Raw genomic sequence first — 20,647 nt, forward strand, 5'->3', positions numbered from 1 at the left:
CTCCTTCCTATCGGAAAGATGATGTGAAACTTGAAAGGGTTCAGAAAAGATTTACAAGGCTGTTGCCAGGGTTGGAGGATTTGAGCTATAGGGAGAGGCTGAACAGGCTGGGGCTGTTTTCCCTGGAGTGTCGGAGGGTGAGGGGTGACCTTATAGAGGTTTACAAAATTGAGGGGCATGGATAGGATAAATAGACAAAGTCTTTTCCCTGGGGTGGGGGAGTCCAGAACTAGAGGGCATAGGTTTAGGGTGAGAGGGGAAAGGTATAAAAAGGACCTAAGGGGCAACTTTTTCACGCAGAGGGTGGTACAGGTATGGGATGAGCTGCCAGAGGAAGTGGTGGAGGCTGGTACAATTGCAACATTTAAAAGGCATTTGGATGGGTATATGAATAGGAAGGGTTTGGAGGGATATGGGTCGGGTGCTGGCAGGTGGGACTAGATTGGGTTGGGATATCTGTTCGGCATGGACGGGTTGGACCGAAGGGTCTGTTTCCATGCTGTACATCTCTGTGACGTCTGGAGCTAATAGCCATTTACCAACCTCTGTGTTTAATGTGAATTTGATCATAATGAGGACCAATCGCTGTAGGCAGGAGAGAGAGTCCCCCACCGATGATCAGGCCCGTGAGATTGTCCTGTACCACCTCCGTCTCTGCATGCTGTATGTTTTAAGCTGTCATAAACTACAAAGCCTCACCCTAATATTTCCTTTTGAAAATGGTGTTTCTCTGAAATGCTCTACACTCAAGTGTCCAAAGTAACTTTTTCACAGAAGTGTAACTGTGATTTCACAACTTGACACAATCTGTTTGCCCATGTAGCACATTTGGGGGTTGGTGATTGTGGGGAGGTGCCGCTGGCTGGGAATTGTCCTGGAGAAGGTACTGGGCTGATGCCTGGGGGTGTCTCAAGGAACCCACAGTGACATTAAGGACACAGGAGAGAGTTCCAGGATTTTGAACCAGTGACACTGAAGGCACAGTGTGTTGGAGTTCCGAGTCAGGATGGGGGTGGTCGCTCAGAGGGGAACTAGCAAGAGGTGGTGTTCCCATGTATCTGCTACCCTACTCCTAGATGGTAAAAGGGTTGTTTGTTTGGAAGGTGGTACTGGGGGGGTCTTTACTGCTATGCATCTGGTAAATGGGTCACTGCTGTGCATCTGTGGTGATCAGAGGGAGCGTTGAAATGGTGGATTGGGAGTTTTAGATTTATGAAGGGAGTTGATAGAGCAGATGTAGGAAACATGTTTCCATTTTTAGGTGACACCAGGACCAAAAACATAGGACTGTTACCTGTTAGTCCCATTCGGAATCTGGGAGGAATGTCTTTCTGCAGAGAGACAGGACAATGTGCAGCTCATTCCAATGCAGAGTGGCCATGTGGAAATCGTGTTGATGTATTTAACAAGATAAAGATGTGGGGGTTGGGGCGGAGCGGGGAGTGGGGCATTGAAAGAATGGTGAATGGGATGGGATGGGATGAAAGGAGACAGGGCCAGAAAAGATTCTTGTGAAGTATAGCTACCACCCTGGGCAAGCAGGGCTGAATGGCCTGTTGCTGTGATGATTGGCATTGTCCACGAGAGCTGTCAGCATGTTTACTGTGAGCAAGAGATGCACAGGTTAGTTTGCAACAGCCCCAGCAGTCCCCCTATACAAACGATAGAATCATAGAATCCCTACAATGTGGAAGCAAGCCATTTGGCCCATCGAGCCCATACAGACCCTCCAAAGAGGATCCCACGTAGACCCACCCTCTTAGCCAATCCCGGGAACCCTGCATTTCCCACAGCCAATACACCCTAACTTGGATATATTTGGACCATGGGAGGAAACCCATTGGGAGAATGAGAGGTGTGGGGGGGAGGGGAGGGTTAACAGAGAGAGGGTGACCAGCACGCAAAGAGGGAGGGCACAGAGAGAGAGGGGGCACAGCAGGGGCACAGGGATGGGGAAAGAGGCACGGGGGGCATAGAGAGAGGGGGACCAAAAAGGTGGGGGGACAGAGAGAAAGGGGCCACAAAGGGGTGGCATAGAGAAAGGGGGCATAGAATGAGAGAGAGGGGGGGGGGGGGCAAAGACAGAGAGAGGCACGGGGGGGGGGGCACACAAACGCAAATACCCATTGAAACCTCCTTGTCTCTGCCTTCTCCCCCCCCCCCCTCCCTCCCTCCCCCCCCCCCCCCCCCCATCTCTGTGTGTAAGCAGCACCTAGTGAGGGTTTGGATTGTAACAGTGGTGTGGAATTGGATAAACTGAAGTGCTCTCTCTATCAAGGTGATTTCAGTAATGCCTTTTTAAACGTATTTCCTGCTGGTGAAGGGTTCCCCTGTACTTACTCACTGGAAAGATTCCTGTTGATTTCACCCAATGACCAGCGTTAGAGCACTCTCTCGGGCCCCCGGTTAAAGTGGTTTTCCTCACAGAGACACTCTGGATTGAACTGAACAATGTCAATGAGCTAGTCAGTGACGATTTTTACCAAGCCAGTCAGTTAGACTGTGTTTTGTATAAAGCAGGAAAATCAGATTTGCAGCAATGACACTGGGGATTGGGAGTGTAACCAGGTCTCCTGCACCAAGGAGTATTCCATGTTGTCACTCTGAATAACCTTCCAATCCAGACACTTACCAAGACACTTTGTGGAAAAGATTTGCTCAGTGTACTGGGGCGTTGTTCTGCCTCAAACAGTTCACGACATCATCCCAGTGTTGTTTGTGGGATCTTACTGTGTGCAATTTGGCTGCTGTGTTTCTGACATCATAACACCACCTGTACTGCAGAGAATGTTTCATTGACTTTGAGGTGCTTTAAAATGTCCTGAAATTGTGAAGGGCGTTATTTAAAAAAAAAATTTTATCAGTCTTGTACAGGGCTGTTATTGGACAGAGCTACTGGACCTCCTTTCTCAGACATAGGGACACTGCCACTCCTCCAGGGGAATCTCTCTGCTCTGTATTCTTTACTGACTGTTTAACCAAACCTCATGCTCTTGATTACAGTTTGTGTAAGTCCAGAGTTAATAATATTTGATTTAGGTGTTCGTCATGTTCAGGTGCTGGATGTGACCCAGCAGGATCCTCCAGGTTTTGAGAAGGGTCCCCTCTCCTGTTCAACTGCTCTCTTTGCTTCTGACTTGCAATTTTGTCAACTGTTCCTCCCCATCACTGCGAGCGTAGAACTGAAATGCAAGTGTTATCATGCAGGTTAGAGTCACTCCATTGAGTGACTGCCTATCTCCCTCTTTCCTGGGATTTAATGTAAATAGTTCCTGGGTGTTTGGGATGGAGTTGTGGTGGTGAGCTACTGGTGACTGTGGGTGAGCTGCTGGTGTTTCTGTGCCAGGTTGGTTGGTCAGTGTGAACGTAGCCCCTTGAGCTCCTGATCCCACTCCATAAGCCCCTTCTGAAGGTGGGCGGTCAAACTCATCTGTGACGCCCCCTGTAGTTAAATATCCCTCGATGGCACCATGTGGAAACTATTTTCTTAAGCCCGAGACATTGAAAAGTGCATCACAGAAAATGTGAATACTCTTCACTGACCTGGTGTCGGAAATATGACAACCAATTTGTTCACCACAACATCCCACAATAAATATGCAGTAAATACTGGATCTGTTTCCTTTGATGGTGATTTTTGAATTTTGGACAGGAGATCCTCCTGCTCTTATTCAGATGAGTATCATTATCTACGTGAGAGGGCAGAAGGGTTTTCAGTTCACTGTCTCCATCTGACAGACTGTGCCTGTGACAATGTCACTCTCCCTTAGTATTTCACTTGAAATGTCAGCCTAAAATCGTGGACTTGGAGCCACACTTTCTGGCAGAGACCAGAAATGGCTAACCACTGAGTCATGTGGGAAACAACAGAGAGGGGACCACCTGGGATTGGAGGGAGATGTCCTCACTCTGACAGAGTCTGCAGACCCAGCAGAAGGCTGCCTGAAGGGGTGGGGGGTCCTGTCCAGTGACCCCTCTCAGTGTGACACTTGTGAACCAGAGGAGACTGATCTCCTCCTCCATTCAGTGAGATCTTGGTTGATTTTATTCCACGATCCTTTAGTAATTCGGCCTCGCAAAAACCAGCCAGATCTCAGTTTTGCACTTTATAGTTGATGCTGGATCAAGCATCAGTTATTTACAAAGGAGTCTTTTTAACTGCCAATTCATTATTGGGAAGATTCCCGGGGGTTTTAAGGAGGTGATGATGTTTTCTCACTGGCACAGTAAGGGTTACCTCTCGATCCCGCAGACATTATTGACTGCATAAAAGGTCATTAGTTGCCCCCCTTTGGCAGTGCTCCAATCTGGTTGGGTGAGTGGAGGCCAATAATTTATCAGGCCCTTTGAAAGGGATCCCAGACTGAGATTGAAATCAGATCAAACAGAAACGTGTTCATTCAGGCAGTACCTGGGCCACCTGACTGTGAAGACACTGGGCTGAGAATTTCCAACAACCTACAGTCCCTTCAACAGAGAAAAAACATCTCTCTCTGCTCTGCACGAGTTTGTTAATGTGTTATGTGCGGGAGGTCTGTGTCATGTCATGTGTCTTGAGAGTGCTCTCGGTGAGAGGGGTCAGGTTTAAGGAGCGTTCCTACAGGAGCTGCTGGATGTGTAGGGTAAGGAATTCCCAAGTTCTGGGATTTTTCAGCTGAAGGATGGAGGAATTGTATTCCAGGATTGAGGAGTGGAGGGATCTCGGAGGATTGTGAGTGAGGAGGTGGGAGGGATGGGAAAGAAACGTTAAAACTGAGATATTACTCATGTTGTTTAGTGAGCACAGGCACGCTGGGTGAACAGGATTTGGTAGACAGTTTGTGAGCTGAATTTTCAATGAGCTGATATTGATGCAGAGGATAGTCTATGGGAGAGCAGATTGAGGTCCTGATAGATTTGACTAAACCTCACAGTCTTTATTAGAAAATGATGACTGTTTAGTTTAATTCCACTGGGATCTTTCTCTGCTCAGAGATCAGTGCCTGCTGTTAGCCGAGTGACTTACATTCCAGCTCTCCACAACTTCAAATGCTCAGTCCATGATATTGCCCTAGATAGCTGAAACCACTGGCCCTCAATCCCCTCTCCTACAGATTGACAGAGTCTCCTGTAGCTCTGTCGTTTGATCCTTTGGGTAATCCACAGGGTCCTGTTTGTTACTGAGAGAGATGTAGTTTGTGGGCACTTTGTTAAAGATGGGTTTGAACCTTGAGCTGATAGCCCACAGCTTCTGACAGTGAATCAATTGATGTGTGTCTCTCTGTGAGTGTGTGTGTCTGTCTGTGCCTGAGTGTGAGTATGTTTGTGTTTGTGTGTGTCTCTGCCTGTCAGTGTGTCTGTCAGTGTATCTGTGTGTGTGTCTCTTCCTATGTCTGTGTGTGAGATGACGGTGACACTGTGGACCACGGGGTGATTTTCTCCAGTTGGGAATTGATGGTTGCTGTTTGTATTTGCCTGGCAGTGGACGGACCCCCCCGCACCAAAAGGCGCTGTGTGCTGGAGCGGAAGCAGCCGTACAGTGGGGATGAGTGGTACTCAGGCCCTGACAGTGACGATGAAGATAAAGCTGCAGTGACTGCGCACAGTGAGTGAGGCTGAAAGGCCAGGTTTCACCAAATGTCTCTTGCTATCTGGTCCCTTTTAACTTTGTTCAAGCTAACAAGTCACAAATCTTGATCTTCTTTTACATTTCCTTGCTATTTGGATAAGGAGGAGGCCATTCAGCCCGTCAGGCCGATTCCATATTTAATTAAACAACTTAGCAAACAAGAAAGATCTAACAGTGAGAGTTTGGTAATTTCCTGTTAAACCCCAGCTTCAGGCCTTTGTTTGTCCCCCTCCCTCTGGATCACATTTTAAATATGATCTTCACAATTAATGTCTACATTTTCTATGTCCACATTGTTAATGTTTGATTTTCAGTTGATCCTGTCTCAGGTATTGAACCCCTGAGCTCTGTCCCACAGCCACAGCAACAGACTCCCATTTACCAGCATCTGCCTCCATCTAGTGGCCATCAGCTGCAGTGTCTGAGACTTGCCCTCTCTCTCCAGATTTCTCTCTCTCATTCATTCGTCCCTCTCATTCATTCGTCCCTCTCATCCTCCATCACTCTCGTTTGTTCCTTTGCTTGTTCCCTCATATCCTTGCTGCCTCAATCATTCCCCCCTCTCTCTCATTCATCAACATCTCTCTGGTTCTTTATCGAAATTGCTTTTTAATTCATGTTCCTCAGTTTCTCATTGGAATTTCAAATATTAATCCGCATGGGTGTAGGGTGAGACGGGAAAGATTTAAAAGAGACCTAAGGGCCAACTTTTTCACACAGAGGGTGGTGCATGTGTGGAATGAGATGCCAGAGGAAGTGGTGGAGGCTGGTACGATTACAGCATTTAAAAGGCATCTGGATGGGTATCTGAATAGGAAGGGTTTTAGAGGAATATGGGCCAAGTGCTGGCAAATGGGAGTAGATTAGATTAGGATATCTGGTCAGCATGGACGAGTTGGGCAGCAGGGTCTGTTTCCATGCTGTATGTCTCGATGACTCTATGTTCTCCCCCTCTCATTTGTCCCCTCCCTTGTTCACTGATGCCACCTTATTGGCCCCCTCCCTTTCCTGCTCCCTCACTCCTTGCCTCTTTCCCCTCTTGTCCTGTGGATGATATCTGAGTTTGTGAACCTGAGCTGAGCATCTCTTTGAAAGGAATTGTGTTTTGTTTTTTTTTCTCTCTCCAGATTGTAATGTAGTAGAATCCGTGCTCTCGGGGACTGTTCAGCCGTCTCCTGGTTCGAACCCCCTGCCGGCTGTCCCAGACAGTGCTCCTGCCAGCATCACCCACAACCCAGTGGGGGGACCTTGCCTGCGGTCAGACACTAACATTCCGAGGAATCCCAGCAAACCACCCTCTCAGTTTGTGTACGTCTTCACCACTAACCTGGCCAACATGTGAGTGCAAACAGCTGATGCTGCTACCACTCAGCAGTGTCACCGTTCTGAGAGGAGAGAGCTCCAGAGAAAGTTCAGACATGTAGCAGGTCTTGTATTGTGGTGGGGGGAGGCTGGAGGGGGTGGTGTTCTCTCCCAGACACGATTAAATCTCATCACGAATCGGCAAAATCTTTGTCATGAAGAGGGGAGTGTGCAACCTGCTCTGACATGGAGTCACCAGGGGAATGGTGTTGATAAACACATGAAAGAGAAGGAATGGAGGGATAGTGTAAGCAGGAGGTGAAGGGGCAGTGGGAAAAGACTTGTGTGCAATGCAACCAGCAGCATTAAACCATTGTTCCTGCCAGATCCTCAGCATTTGCTGTAGCCCTGAAGGGAAACTCCGGGACAGGATCGAGCAGAATGGTGAAGAGACGAGCAAAGGAAAAGTGGGGGGGTATAGAACTGGTGTAAAGGGCATGGAGGAGGTTGGGAAACGTGGTGTTCCCAGATCTAGGTGCCACCGGTGCCATCCGTGCCCTACACCCACTGTCTGACTCCCAGTACTGAAGGATAGCAGTGAGTTAGATCCTGGACTCCAGCACTGGGACTTTGGGGTCTGTGTGAGTCGGAGTGAGGGGCTGCAGATTGGGGAGACAGTTTGAGGGTGTACTCGGGATGGGGGGGGGGGGGGAGGTGTTTAATGGAAGTGTGGGTTATATCGGAGTTTGTGTTTGGATTCTGTTCTGTGTTTGCTGACAGAGCTGCTGAGGCTGTGGCACAGGGCCGTGTGGATTCCATCGTCTCCTACCACACCCACAATGTACCCCGGGCTAAACTCGAGCAAGTGTATGATCAGAAGGTGAGTGACTGCCCAGCACCTCCAACCACATCCCAAACAACTTCACCAAACAAAGCTGACCACAGGGGACGATCCAGCTCCTCGTACATTTCATGAGTTCAAAGCTGATCGGTTCCTCAGCTCCATTTAACCAGCAGGGCAGTGCGGTGGTTCAGTGGTTAGCACTGCTACCTCACAGCGCCAGGGTCCCAGGTTCAATTCCAGCCTCTGGCTGTCTGTGCGGAGTTTGCACATTCTCCCAGTGTCTACGTGGGTTTCTTCTGGGTGTTCCGGTTTCCTCCCACAGTCCAAAGGTGTGCAGGTTAGGTGTTCAGCGATGTGTAGGTTAGGCGCATTAGTCAGGGGTAAATGTAGGATTACAGGGATAGGATATGGGGTAGGTCTGTGTGGAATACTGTTCAGAGGGTGGTGTGGACTTAATAAACCAAATGGCCTGCTTCCATACATAGGGATTCTATGATTATATCCCTCCTTCACACTGTGCTCTTGAATTTCATTATCCAGCAAAAATACACTTCACAGTTTTAAACCTCCCCATTTCACCGTCCATGGTGTGACTATGTAGTGATAAGGACTGTCTGGTTCAGCTGGACTGACAGGAATGTGTGTAGCTAGACACTCTGGTCTCTCATCTTAGTTGCTGCAGAAAATGTAGTAGTGATTGTGGAGAGGGTTTGAGCAGGGTCGGAGGGGTTTGAGGGTGGCTTTCTGAGGGTGGGAGTTGATGGCAGTTGATTTGTGTGGAGTCAGGCAAGTTCTTGATTCACTGCTGTGTGCTATCAGGACCCTCACTGGTGAATCAGCTAAGGCAGGGACAGGTGCTCTCAGGCATTCCCCATCTTTGCAGCCTTCAGCATACTGAGAAACTGTCAGATCTGTAAGGTGACTATGGTTGGCATGGACTGGTTGGTCCGTAGGGCCTGTTTCCATGTCTATGATTCTACACCTTTGTGTGCTCAAAGCTCCTACTCACCAAGTTGGTTCAGACGCAACTGTTAAAATAATGGTTCTTTATGACAAAAGTAAGTGATTAATTAAGTCAATATTGTATGGTGAGAGAACAGTGATTTAAATAATTAACAAACCCATTCAATGATTTGAATCTCTTAACCCTCTGCAGATGGCAGAGGGTTAAAGCACACCGGTGTAATGAGCTCATCTTTTCCTCCTTGACCCCACCTTGTGTGTGAGAAATTTCAGGAAATGTTGTGATGGAGACTGATAGTGAGTTTCAGTGATAGTGTATGGGTTATGGGTGGAATATGTTAACCAGTGTCCAGGTGTGACAAGGATGGAGTGTAGTTGGGATGGCTGGAGATACTATGCCAGAATTATTGGTGATTAATTTCTTTCCCTCTCTCTCTCTTTCTCTCTATCACCTGCTAACAGCCCTCTGTTACACCTCAGAAAGGACCTGGACTTCAAGAGCAGCTGTCACTCAACACGCCTCCAACTCCACAGCAAAGCCTCCAACCCCCGAGCTCACTGCCTCAGGAGGGGGCAGCTGGGGTGGACCCCCTACACTCAGACATTGGACCCAAGTCGATGGAGAGCAATGGTGGGGCTGGAACCCAACTGGGGAACAGTCATCCCAACACCAGTAACCCAGCCAGTAACCCAATGGCTGGCGTTCCAGTTGGAGATCCAGCCAATGGAGGAACTGGAGAGGCCGGCAATCCAAATGGGAATGGATCGTTGATCATGAACCTTAACCCCAACACCGAGGGGTTGTCCAAAGAGCAGCTGGAACACAGGGAACGTTCCTTACAGACTCTGAGGGACATTGAAAGGCTGTTGTTACGCAGCAGCGAGAGTGAGTTTCCTATGAAAGGTAACTGTGGTCCCAATGGACAAGGGGATGGGCAGCAGGTTATGAAAAAACCAGAGGAACCTTTACAATCCATGATCTCCCAGACCCAGTCTCTGACTGGGGTCGAAGGTCAGAATATGGAGCACGAACCCATGCATCATCCGGAGATAATGCAACGTGACCCAATGGGACAACAGGTCAACATGATGAATCCGAATAACCAAGAGAACTTGACTCCAGAGCAGATAGCCTGGAGAAAGCTGCAGGAAGATTTTTATGAGGAGAAGAGGAGGAAACAAGAGCAAGCTGTGGTTCAGCAAAGGACTATGCAAGAGATAATGATGCAGAGGCCCATTGGGGGTGTGATGGTTCGAGGACCCCCACCTCCCTATCACAGCAAGGCTGGAGAGCAGTGGCCATCAACGATGGGAGCTCGCTTCACCAGCCCCATGGAGGGCTCTGATTCGCTGCAGCCCCGTGGGACTGCCCCTTTCTCGGGCCCCCGCTTTCCCGCCAATCAGATGCAGAGGGTTAGCGGATATGGAGGAATGCACAATATGCCAGTGGAGGCTTTGGGGGCCATGAATCCAATTCAGAGACAGGTACGGCCTGGAATGCCCTGGCCAGATGACATCTCTCCGATGGCGGGTGCAGGGAACTTCCCACAGGGGGGTATGCCCTTTCACCCTGGCCAGGGAGACCCCGAGAGGTTCATGAACCCAAGGGCCAGGGAAGAGCTGTTGAGGCAGCATTTAATGGAAAAGAGATCAATGGGAATTCAGCGCCCACTCAGTCTGAACAACACCAACAGCATGGCTGGAATATCCCAGGGGCTCGAGATGGAGAGAATGATGCAGGCCCAGAGACAGATGGAGCCTGGAATGTTCCCTGGCCAATTACCTGGAGATAATGTCAGTGGGAACCCAATGGGTTTGGACTTTGTTGGGTCAAGGGGCATGTTGAGCCCTCCCTTGGGGCAGGCAGGCCCCATGCGCAATATGGACTCCTCCATGGGATCTGGAAATGTCAATATGAACATGAATGTCAACATGAACATGAACATGAATCTCAATGTCCAGATGACCCCCCAGCAACAGATGATGATGTCACAGAAAATGAGGGCACAGGAAATGATGTCACATCAGGTTTTGACCCCAGAAGAAATGGCAAGAGTGAGAGCACCCAATGGCAACATGATGTTGGGCGACCCTCAGAAAATGGCACCACAGTCTCAATTCCCAAATCACGGACAACAGGGTTTTCCAGGCGGTCAAGGACAATTTTCCAGTATGTCTCAAGAAATCAATAACCTGGGGACTCCCGGGGAGATGTTCAGTCCTGAGCAAGGCCCTGTGCCTATTACTAGCATGAGTGGTACAGCTAGACTGAGCCATATGCAGATGGCTCCAACTTCCAATCAATCAAGTAACCATGGTAACGTGGGCACGTTGCTTCCAGGGGCCCAGAGGGGACTAGGTCGCAGGCCCTCTGACCTCACCATCAACATCAGTCAGATGAACTCTCCGGGTATGGGGCACCTTAAATCCCCGACCATGAGCCAGGTCCACTCTCCTCTGGTCAGTTCTCCATCGGCCAATCTCAAATCTCCACAGACACCGTCTCAATTGGCCAACTTAAACTCCACCAACTCCTCGGCTCCCATCAAGTCCCCCCAGGTCATGAGCTCCTCCCTTCCAGTCCGTTCCCCAGCCAGCTCCCCTAACCGGCTCAAATCACCGTCAGTGTCTGTCACCTCTCCGGGATGGAGTTCATCTCCGAAGACCACCCTCCCAAGCCCTGTCATCAGCCAGGGGAAGCAGGCCATGGCTGTGAACTCTGCAGCTCCAATGGGAAGCATGGAGCAAGGTGAGAATGGGGAAAGGGAGTGGATCCCTCCGTTAATGTGTGAATGATCGGCATCAGAGACAGCAGAGACTTTGTACAAAACCCAAACCCAGTCTATGTGCGGAATCTGAACAAAGAACACAGAGTGCTGGAGAAACTCAGCAGGCCTGACAGCACCCACAGAGAGAAAAACTGAGTTAATCTTTTAGCTCTTAGTTAGTCTTTTGTGATTTTATAAATTTGTTAAATGACCCCCTCCCCCGGTGTGATTGGAACATGCCCCCCCGACCCCCCGTCCCAACTCACTTGATGCTGTGTTTATAGAAGCAGCATGTGGCCATTCAGCACCTCAAACCTGCTCCTCCATTTAACAGGATCTTGGCTGAATAGTGTCTTCCTTCCATTTCTTCAGAGGATTTTCCCCGTATCCGTCACCCAGACCCTCCTGGCAGCATGCCTCATCTGCCCTTTCCACAATTCCCATCTCCTGCTCGTGGTTACATACTGTGCTGGTAAATCTATCCATATTGACCTCACTTGCCCCCCGGGAGCAGTGGGTGCCATGTTGCCTGAGTGCAGGTACCCCTCCCAGTTATAGCAACAGCTGACCATCTGTATAGTCGGCCTGTCAGGACGTTGGCTCCCAAATCAGAGCACCTTCTCCACACTGCCCCTATTTAATCTGAGCATGTGTGCATGCATTTGTATGTATGATTTGTGCTTCTGGCTGTGTGTATATGGGAGTGTCTCTGTGGTGGTGTGCCTGTGTGTGGGGGTGGGGGGGAGGGTGTGGGCATACTTATGGATAGATATTTATTAGACTCAGAACTTTATAGCACAAGAAAGGCCCTTCAGCCCATCATACCCACACTGGACATCAGCCATCCATCCATTCTTATTCCATTTCCCAGCACTTGCCATGAGACACAAGGCTATGAGCCATATTAAGTGCTCGTCTTAATAGTTCTTAGACTCCCTTGAGGATTCTTGTACCTGGCACCCTTTTAGACAACAAGTTCCAGATACCCACAACCTTTGCGGTGAATTTCTACACCCCCCCCCCCCCCAAATCCTCACTGTACCCCTTATTCCTTATGTGAAATCCGAGCCGGTCGGTTATTGAGTGCTTCCATGGAGGGAAGCATTTCTCCCTCTCTGCCCTGTCTAGCTTTGTACACCTCAGTCAGATTCTCTGCGTGCAGGAAGACAGCCCCAGCCAATCTGCTGTCCGCAGCCTCGGCCAACACGATCTCCGATGCAATTACGTCACTCCTGAAGTGTGGTGACCAGAACTTCACACAATCCTCCGGTCTTTTCCTGCCTTTTCCCCAGCTCCCTGCACACCATTACTATCCAAAATAACCAGCCAGTGCCACCTCTTGAACCTGCCTCCCCAACACATCCAGGTAGTGGCTTCCACATCCTAAATACTCGCTGGGTGAAAAAGTTATTCCACACATCATCCTTGCTCCATCTGCAGATTTTAAATCTGTGCCCTTTCACTTATGTTTCTTTTACACTTTATCTACTATGCCTTAACTAATAAAGGCAAGTAACCCATTAGCAACTTTAACCACATTACCTACCTGTCCTGATGGCTTGAATTACCTGAGGACACCAAGCTCCCTCTGTACTCCTGAGGATCCTACTGTTCAAGGTGTACTCCCTTGCCTTGTTAGTCCAGCCACAATGCATCACCTCACACTTTTCATTAAATTAAATCATTTCAGGATTAAACTCCAACTGCCACTGTTCAGCCCAACTGACCAGCCCGTCTACATCACCCTGTAGCCCAAACTTTCCTCCTTACCCAAATGTCATGTCGTATGTGAACTTAATAATCATACCTGCTACAGTCATATCTAGATCATCAAAGGACCCAGCACCAAATGTTATGACACGCACTTGGACATAGGCTTCTAGTGACAAAAACACCCTTTGACCATCACCCTCTGATTCTTGCCACTTAGTCAATTTTCTGTTCAGTGTGTGATGCTGGAAAAGCACAGCAGCTCAGGCAGCATCTGAGGAGCAGGAAAATCGGCGTTTCGGGCAAAAGCCCTTAATCAAGGCTTCATCGTTCCTGACAAAGGGCTTTTTGCCCAAAACGTCAACTCTCCTGCTCCTCGGATGCTGCCTGACCTGCTGCGCTTTTCCAGCATCACACACTCTCGACTCTGATCTCCAACATCTGCAGTCCTCACTTTCGCACAATTTTCTATTCAATTGCCAAACTGGCCTGGATCCCACGGACTCTTAGCTTCTTAACCAGCTTACCATGTGAGACCTTCTCAAAAACTTTACTGAAGTCCATGTAGACTACGTCAACTGCACTACCCTTGTCTACACACCTAGTCACCACCTCAATCAACGGGGACAGGTCTCTGAGTTCAGAAGAAGTTCTGCTGGTAGTTTATGGCTGCATCCAGCAGAGGGAGCTTCTTCCCAGTAAATGTCTTCACACGTCCCCAACTGGGGTCCAGCAGACCATGGAGGGAGGGTGGGGGAAGGGGGAGGTTTGCGCTGACCACTCTGGTGTTGGGGGTGGGGGCTGAAGATGTGGCTGATTGTTTTCAATCCTCCAAGGTCTTCCTGGATCGTTCTAGGGCACAGCTGAGGTAGATGAGGGGAAAGCGGTAGATGTGGTATATATGGATTTTAGTAAGGCGTTTGATAAGGTCCCCCATGGTAGGCTACTGCAGAAAATACAGAGATATGGCATTGAGGGTGAGTTGGAGGTTTGGATTAGGAATTGGCTCTCTGGAAGAAGACAGAGGGTAGTAGTTGATGGCAAAGGTTCATCTTGGAGTGCCGTCACTAGCGGTGTTCCGCAAGGATCTGTTTTGGGACCATTGCTGTTTGTCATTTTTATAAGTGACCTGGAGGAAGGGTTAGAAGGTTGGGTGAGCAAGTTTGCGGATGATACGAAAGTCGGAGGAGTTGTAGACAGTGAGGAAGGATATGGCAGGTTACAGCGGGATATAGAGAAGCTGCAGAGCTAGGCAGAAAGGTGGCAAATGGAGTTCAATGTAGCTAAGTGTGAAGTGATTCACTTTGGTAAGAGTAATAAAAAGATGGATTACTGGGCTAATGGTAGACTACTTGGTAGTGTGGAAGAGCAGAGGGATCTTGGTGTCCATGTACACAGATCTCTGAAAGTTGCCACCCAGGTAAATAGTGCAGTGAAGAAGGCATATGGCGTACTGGCTTTTATTGGTAGAGGAATTGAGTTCCAGAGTCCTGAGGTCATGCTGCAGTTGTATAAGACTCTGGTGCGGCCGCATCTGGAATATTGTGTGCAGTTTTGGTCACCATACTATAGGAAGGATGTGGAGGCACTGGAACGGGTGCAGAGGAAGTTTACCAGGATGTTGCCTGGTATGGTAGGAAGATCCTATGAGGAAAGGCTGAGGCACTTGGGGTTGTTTTCATTGGAGAAAAGAAGGTTTAGGGGTGACTTGATAGAGGTGTACAAGATGATTAGGTGGTTAGATAGGGTTGACAGTGAGAACCTTTTTCCACGTATGGAGTCAGCTATTACAAGGGGGCATAGCTTTAAATTAAGGGGGGGTAGATATAGGACTGATGTTAGGGGTAGGTTCTTCACTCAGCGAGTCGTAAGTTCATGGAATGCCCTGCCAGTAGCAGTGGTGGACTCTCCCTCTTTATGGGTATTTAAGCGGGCATTGGATAGGTATATGGAGGATAGTGGGTTAGTGTAGGTTAGGTGGGCTTTGATCGGTGCAACATCGAGGGCCGAAGGGCCTGTACTGCGCTGTATTCTTCTATGTTCTATGTTCTATGATGACACACGAGAGAGTTTGGCTTTTCCTTCATTAACACAAGATGATCTGTGTCTGATTTGCATCTCCCTGTTCAATTCTTTCACTTACTTCAGATGTTTTATTTTTAAATTAATCTTCTCTGCCTGGTGCAAGTTTCCCCACAAAAAAGGGACCATTTTCCGCTTATCAGGAAGGTGACCCGGCAGACTGGTGCTCACTCAGGATTTTGTCCGTCTGTCCCACGTGAGAATGTTCCTGGATTAGAGATGGAGAATGCCCAAACCCACTCATGGAGAGCAGTTACACTCCTGTCCCTTCACTCTCTCACACTCCTGCCTGCCACCATTACAGGAGCAATAGAGCTCAGTATTGCTCTCCCCTCCCACTGGCTGTGTCACTGTCACGCACTCAGTGTTGACCCCCTGTGTGTGAGCCTCCATACTCCCACCCTCATGCCGTCATTTCCTGCTCCTTTGGTTTCCCTGACCTGAGGTTGGGCCTCAATGTATTGATTTAAGATGTTGGGAGGGGGGGTCTGTGTGTGTTGGAGGGGGAGGGGTGGAGCTTGTGTGTGGGGGGGGCGTGTGTGGGGTGGGAGGAGCGTTTGTGGGAGTTGGGGGAGCGTTTGTGGGGGGTGGATGCCAGGGGGAGTGTGTGTTGGGGGGATCGTTTGTGGGGATGGGTGAGATTGCCCACTGAAGTGCCCCAGATCACTGTGTGTTGTCTTCTGCCCCACCTGCAGGTCCTCTGGCCTCTGCCCCTCGTTCTGGCCCTGGCCCTGGTCCTGGTCCTGGTCCTGGGCCCGGCCCTGGGCCTGGTCTGCCTTATAACTCACCTGAATCAACACCCTCCCAGAACCCACTCTCCCTCATGATGTCGCAGATGTCCAAGTACGCCATGCCCAGCTCCACTCCACTCTACCACGACGCCATCAAAACCATCGCTACCTCCGATGACGAGCTGATTCCTGAGCGCTCCATGGCAATGATTCCATCAGCAAACATCCCCGGTAAGTCCACTTGCGGCTGAGGAGGATTGCATTTATGTAGCATCTTCCAGCACCACGGGGCCTCCTTTAACTCCCACCTCTTATGGTCTAGACTTCTGTGTATTGAGGTGCTGGAAGTGCGGTAACCATTCTGTTCATGACAAGACCCCACAAGCAGCAATGTGATAAAGGGTAGATGATTTGTTGTGATCAAGGGGCAGTTTCTGAGCCCCAGTCTCTGGAGAGGCACTGCACCATCCCGTGAGGATGAGCCACTTTGTCCCTCCTGCAAGTAGCTCTCAGCCTCTTGACCTCTGCCTTGACTAGGTCATTGCTGCTATGTTGTCCTGAAGTCACTCACACTTGGTGTTTTAGTTAAATGCCTGGCGTAGCTGTGACACCAGTCAGGTATTGTTAGTGCTGCTTCTCAGTGTGTTTAAGCCTCACTCACAGCTTTTCCATTTGTTCCCCAGGACTGAGTGGGAGCCAGAATCCCCAGATGCACCTGGTGTCACAGAGTGGTCCTGGATCGGGATCTTCCAACAGCCCCCTGGCAATGAGCATTGTGAGCCACCCACTCTCTCACGAACCTGCGACCCCCATGATGCCGTCCCCCAGCCTGATGGGGCACAACGTCCCGATGCACGAAGGACATGCTGGTGGACTGGGCGTACAGAGCCCGGTGATGGTGCACCCTCCCCAGGACTCCCTTGGCCAACCCTGCGGCCCCTTGCCCGCCACTGGCCCCCAGACGCTACCTCAGAACGCCATGGTCCTCCAGCGCATGCAGCACCAGTCCCACAATGCCCTGCAGTCCCCGGGCTCTGGGATGCATCAGGTGTACCCCCCGGGCATGGTCATGCCTCAGGAAGAGGGTGTCCCATTGCACGGGGTCTCTGCCGGATCAGGGGCCCCTCAACAGCCCCAGCAGCAGCAGCAGCCCCCTCCTCCCCACCTGATGGTGAAGAACGTTCCGAGCAGGTCTGCAGGTGATAGTTACCAACTCTCTGGCGTGGCCTCAGTCCTCAACGACCCAGAGCTTCAGGATGTCATCCGACCTTCAGCCAGCGGTATCCCTGAGTTCAATCTCTCGCGCATCATTCCCTCTGAGAGGCCAAGCAGCACACTGCAGTATTTCCCCAAGGGCGACTCTCAAGCATCAAAAGCTCCGTCTTCCAACCCTCACCTCATGAACCTTCAGAGTATGATGTTGGAGCAAGCTCCTCCGAGCAGAGCTACCCTCCAGGGACAGCAGCAGCAGCAGCAGCGAGGTCTAAGCATGCACATTTTCCACCCGGGGCAGGTACCGGGGCCGATAATGGGAAGGACAGGCCTACCGTCCCAACACAGTGTGATGGGGAACAGTCTCCACCACGTTCTCATGTCACCGCAGCAACAGAACCTGGTGCTTCAGGCCAAGCAGAGGAGCCTCTCAATGTCGGGGGAGATGTACGGACAGATGGGACACATGCTGCCCCCACAGGTAGCTGTCCCTCACCAAAGCCTCGTGTCCCCTCAGCAACTGAGACAGAGGAGCATGTCGTTAGATACACCCATCAGCTTCGTCCCCGGATTGGGAAACACTGCCAACTTACCGTTCTAGCTTCTCCCCTTTTCGTACAATTAGGATTTATGCAAGTTGAGAAGCCACAGTGATGAGTGTGGGTAGGAGACGAAATTAAAGTAATTTTATTACAAAACAAAATGAGGCCAGAAACTGCGGAAACAAAGAGTTTATACCAAGATGGGGTAGGGTGGGGTGGGGAGAAGTCAAAAAATATTTTTTAACAGAATGAGCTCGGAGAAAGACTTCCAGACATTTGTGTTTTCAATTTACTTTATTTTTAATCTCAATCTCCCTCTCTCCACGTCTCTTTCTTTCTTTCTTTCTTTCTTTCTTTCTTTCTTTCTTTCTTTCTTTCCTTCTTTCCTTCTTTCCTTCTTTCCTTCTTTCCTTCCTTCTCTCTTCTCTCTTCTCTCTTCTCTCTTCTCTCTCTCACACACGCATTTGGTTTCCTCACCTGTTGTTGTGCAAAGGGATTTTTATTATTGCTGTATATATTCTGCCTTGGTCTGTGATTTGTTTTTACGGTTCCTGTAACTCTGTGTTTTCGCGAGAAAACTGTGACAGGCAAATTTCCAGAAGCAGACCCTCTTCCCAAACAGAAGGTGACTATTTGAAAGTTCCCCAGCAGCACATTTCTGAGACGTCGGGGTCAGAGTCTGGTGACCCACCCCCATCGCCCGATGGGTCTGTCATTTTGTGGTTTTCATGAGGAAACTGTGCTCACGGTGTGATGGGCCTGCAGCACAATGGGACTGCTTCATAGAAGCAAGAATGAGGATTTAATGGGATTGGGGGCAGGGGTAGGTGGTTATAGGGCTGTTTGGGATTGATCACATGCCTAACCCCTATTTCACCCCCATTTCCCCCGTCCCTGTGTGGGGTTGGAATGCAGCACTGCAGCCCAGTTGACTGTGGGTGTCGAGGGAGGGGATTGAGACTGTTGTTTCGGGGCACATAGTCCTCTGATTACTCAGGTTTATCTCTAAGCTGATAGTACACTATGCTGGCCATTCACACAACCCAGCTGAGAGCCTGAGGGCAGTGCTTATCAGGCTGTGATCTAGGATATTGAGGTCAGAAACTGGCCAGAAGCCCTGAGAAGTTTGGAGCTGTAAGGCATGGGGTTTTGGTTATTCTCCTGCACAGACCTCTCCCCCTAGTGGGTATTTGGAGCCACAGCAATCCATACTGTTCAGACATTGAGTTCAAACCGTGAGTGTTTACATAACATAGAGGTGGGTGACCAGTGGCAGATCTCCTCTTCTCTGAAGAATTGTTGGCTCACCAATACTTGAGGGTTAATTTGTGGGTTAATCTCCAGGCTCCCTCAGATCACTCGATAGTTAACCACTTTTACCAAGATGTAGGCGATACAGGGCCCCCCACGTCAGGTGAGATTTGAGGATGTGACACTAATTCCAAGTGTATCATTCATGTGAGGAGTATTAACCCTCCGCCCTCACCCTCAGAGAGCTAGGTAGCTGTCACTGTGTGGTCCCGGGCCTGAGGTTTCACTGCCCCTGGAGCACTGGGGTTTTCAGATTAATGTGTTTTACCTCCCATCACTGGTCAGATGAGGCTGTTTCACCTCCAGCTAGAGTCACTCTCCTTGGCTTTGAGTTGGAGTAACTTTGGACAGAAATATGTTTTTTCAAAAAATTATGTAAATTTGCTCCTGCTCCTGTTCCCTCTGTCTCCTGAGAAATGTTTGATTAAATCACATTTCTATCCCCTTGGGTCTCAATTATAAATAATATTTTCAATCAGATATGAGAATTCTATTGCCCTGTCAGCTTGAGGGAGATGCCAGGTGCCTGTGGCTATAAAGTTGCTCATGTGGCCCTGCTCTTGTTTCTGGGTTGGGCTGCACTGAGCAGTGGTCACTTGACCATTTGCGCAGGGTAATGAAGGTGGGGGCAGGCAGTTTGAATGGTAACCCACTGTTGTAGCCTCTCACTGGGCAGCATAATGGGATGTGATTCCATGACCCCTCAAATTCAGCAATATTCTGTAGGCTCAACAAGAGAGATATTGATTGATTAATAATTGGGGTGGGGGGGGGGGGTGTGAGGAATGGGTGAAGAGATTAAGGTCTCTGCTATGGGCCCTTCCCCCTGCTGTATCTGAACCCTGGGTCCTTATCCCAGGCTGTGAAAATCTGCCCCCAGGGGGTGCTGCTGCTACAATTTCAGGCGTTCCTGACAGGAAGTTGAACATAACCTGACCCACTCACTTGCCTGTGGATCGGTTGGTCATGGGAAGGGTCTTTCTTGTCAGGAGAGACTCATATCAGGAGCCTTTGGACCAGGATTTTCCGGGTCTAGTGAGTTGGGCACCTCAACATGGGTTCCAGAGTCACGTGATGGTGGTTCTGATGATGGGACTCTGTATATGATCCGATGGGGGAAAGGGTCTCTCTGACAGATTTAACTGTCACAGCCCATCCATCATTTGAAACATTTTTTTTTGCACCTTTTGGTCCAGAAACTGGTTTTGTTTCTTTGTTTATACAGTTCAGACATTCATAAAATAAATCCAATTTTAAAAAAAAAGAGTTTGTAAGAAAACCATTTTTATTAAGAAGGAACTGCTGTTGGTTTTTCTGACCGACTTCCGGAAGAAACCGCAGGAATTAACACATGGAATTCCCCAGGATCACAACAAGGAATTTAATAGGATAAAGGTGAGAAAGTGAAAAACTTCCTGAGGAGGAGGCGGAGGAAATGGAGTTGGGGAAACTCTCATAGATCTGGAATACTCTCAGCCCTGCTTTCCTCCTCCAAGAAACTTCTCTTTATATAAACTCCAATAAACTGAGCTTTAAGCCAACAGGTCTAATGTCATCTCCCCGGTGTCATGAAC

The 20,647-nt window shown here is 49.3% G+C and overlaps 1 protein-coding gene across 3 annotated transcripts in view; it reads left to right on the plus strand.

Annotated features, from left to right (window-relative positions):
• bcl9l (bcl9 like) overlaps positions 1-20,331 on the plus strand; it is a 121,795-nt gene extending 101,464 nt beyond the window's left edge. For all 3 annotated transcript variants that reach the window (XM_072593465.1, XM_072593463.1, XM_072593464.1), the window contains exons 5-10: positions 5,462-5,584; positions 6,736-6,946; positions 7,691-7,790; positions 9,180-11,466; positions 15,973-16,239; positions 16,692-20,331. In XM_072593465.1, the coding sequence (XP_072449566.1) occupies positions 5,462-5,584; positions 6,736-6,946; positions 7,691-7,790; positions 9,180-11,466; positions 15,973-16,239; positions 16,692-17,821 (4,118 nt within the window). In that variant the 3' untranslated portion in view covers positions 17,822-20,331. The remainder of the gene's footprint in view (positions 1-5,461; positions 5,585-6,735; positions 6,947-7,690; positions 7,791-9,179; positions 11,467-15,972; positions 16,240-16,691) is intronic.
• Positions 20,332-20,647: the final 316 nt, after the last annotated feature.

Source organism: Chiloscyllium punctatum, chromosome 23, assembly GCF_047496795.1.
Source record: "Chiloscyllium punctatum isolate Juve2018m chromosome 23, sChiPun1.3, whole genome shotgun sequence".
NCBI lineage: Eukaryota > Metazoa > Chordata > Chondrichthyes > Orectolobiformes > Hemiscylliidae > Chiloscyllium > Chiloscyllium punctatum.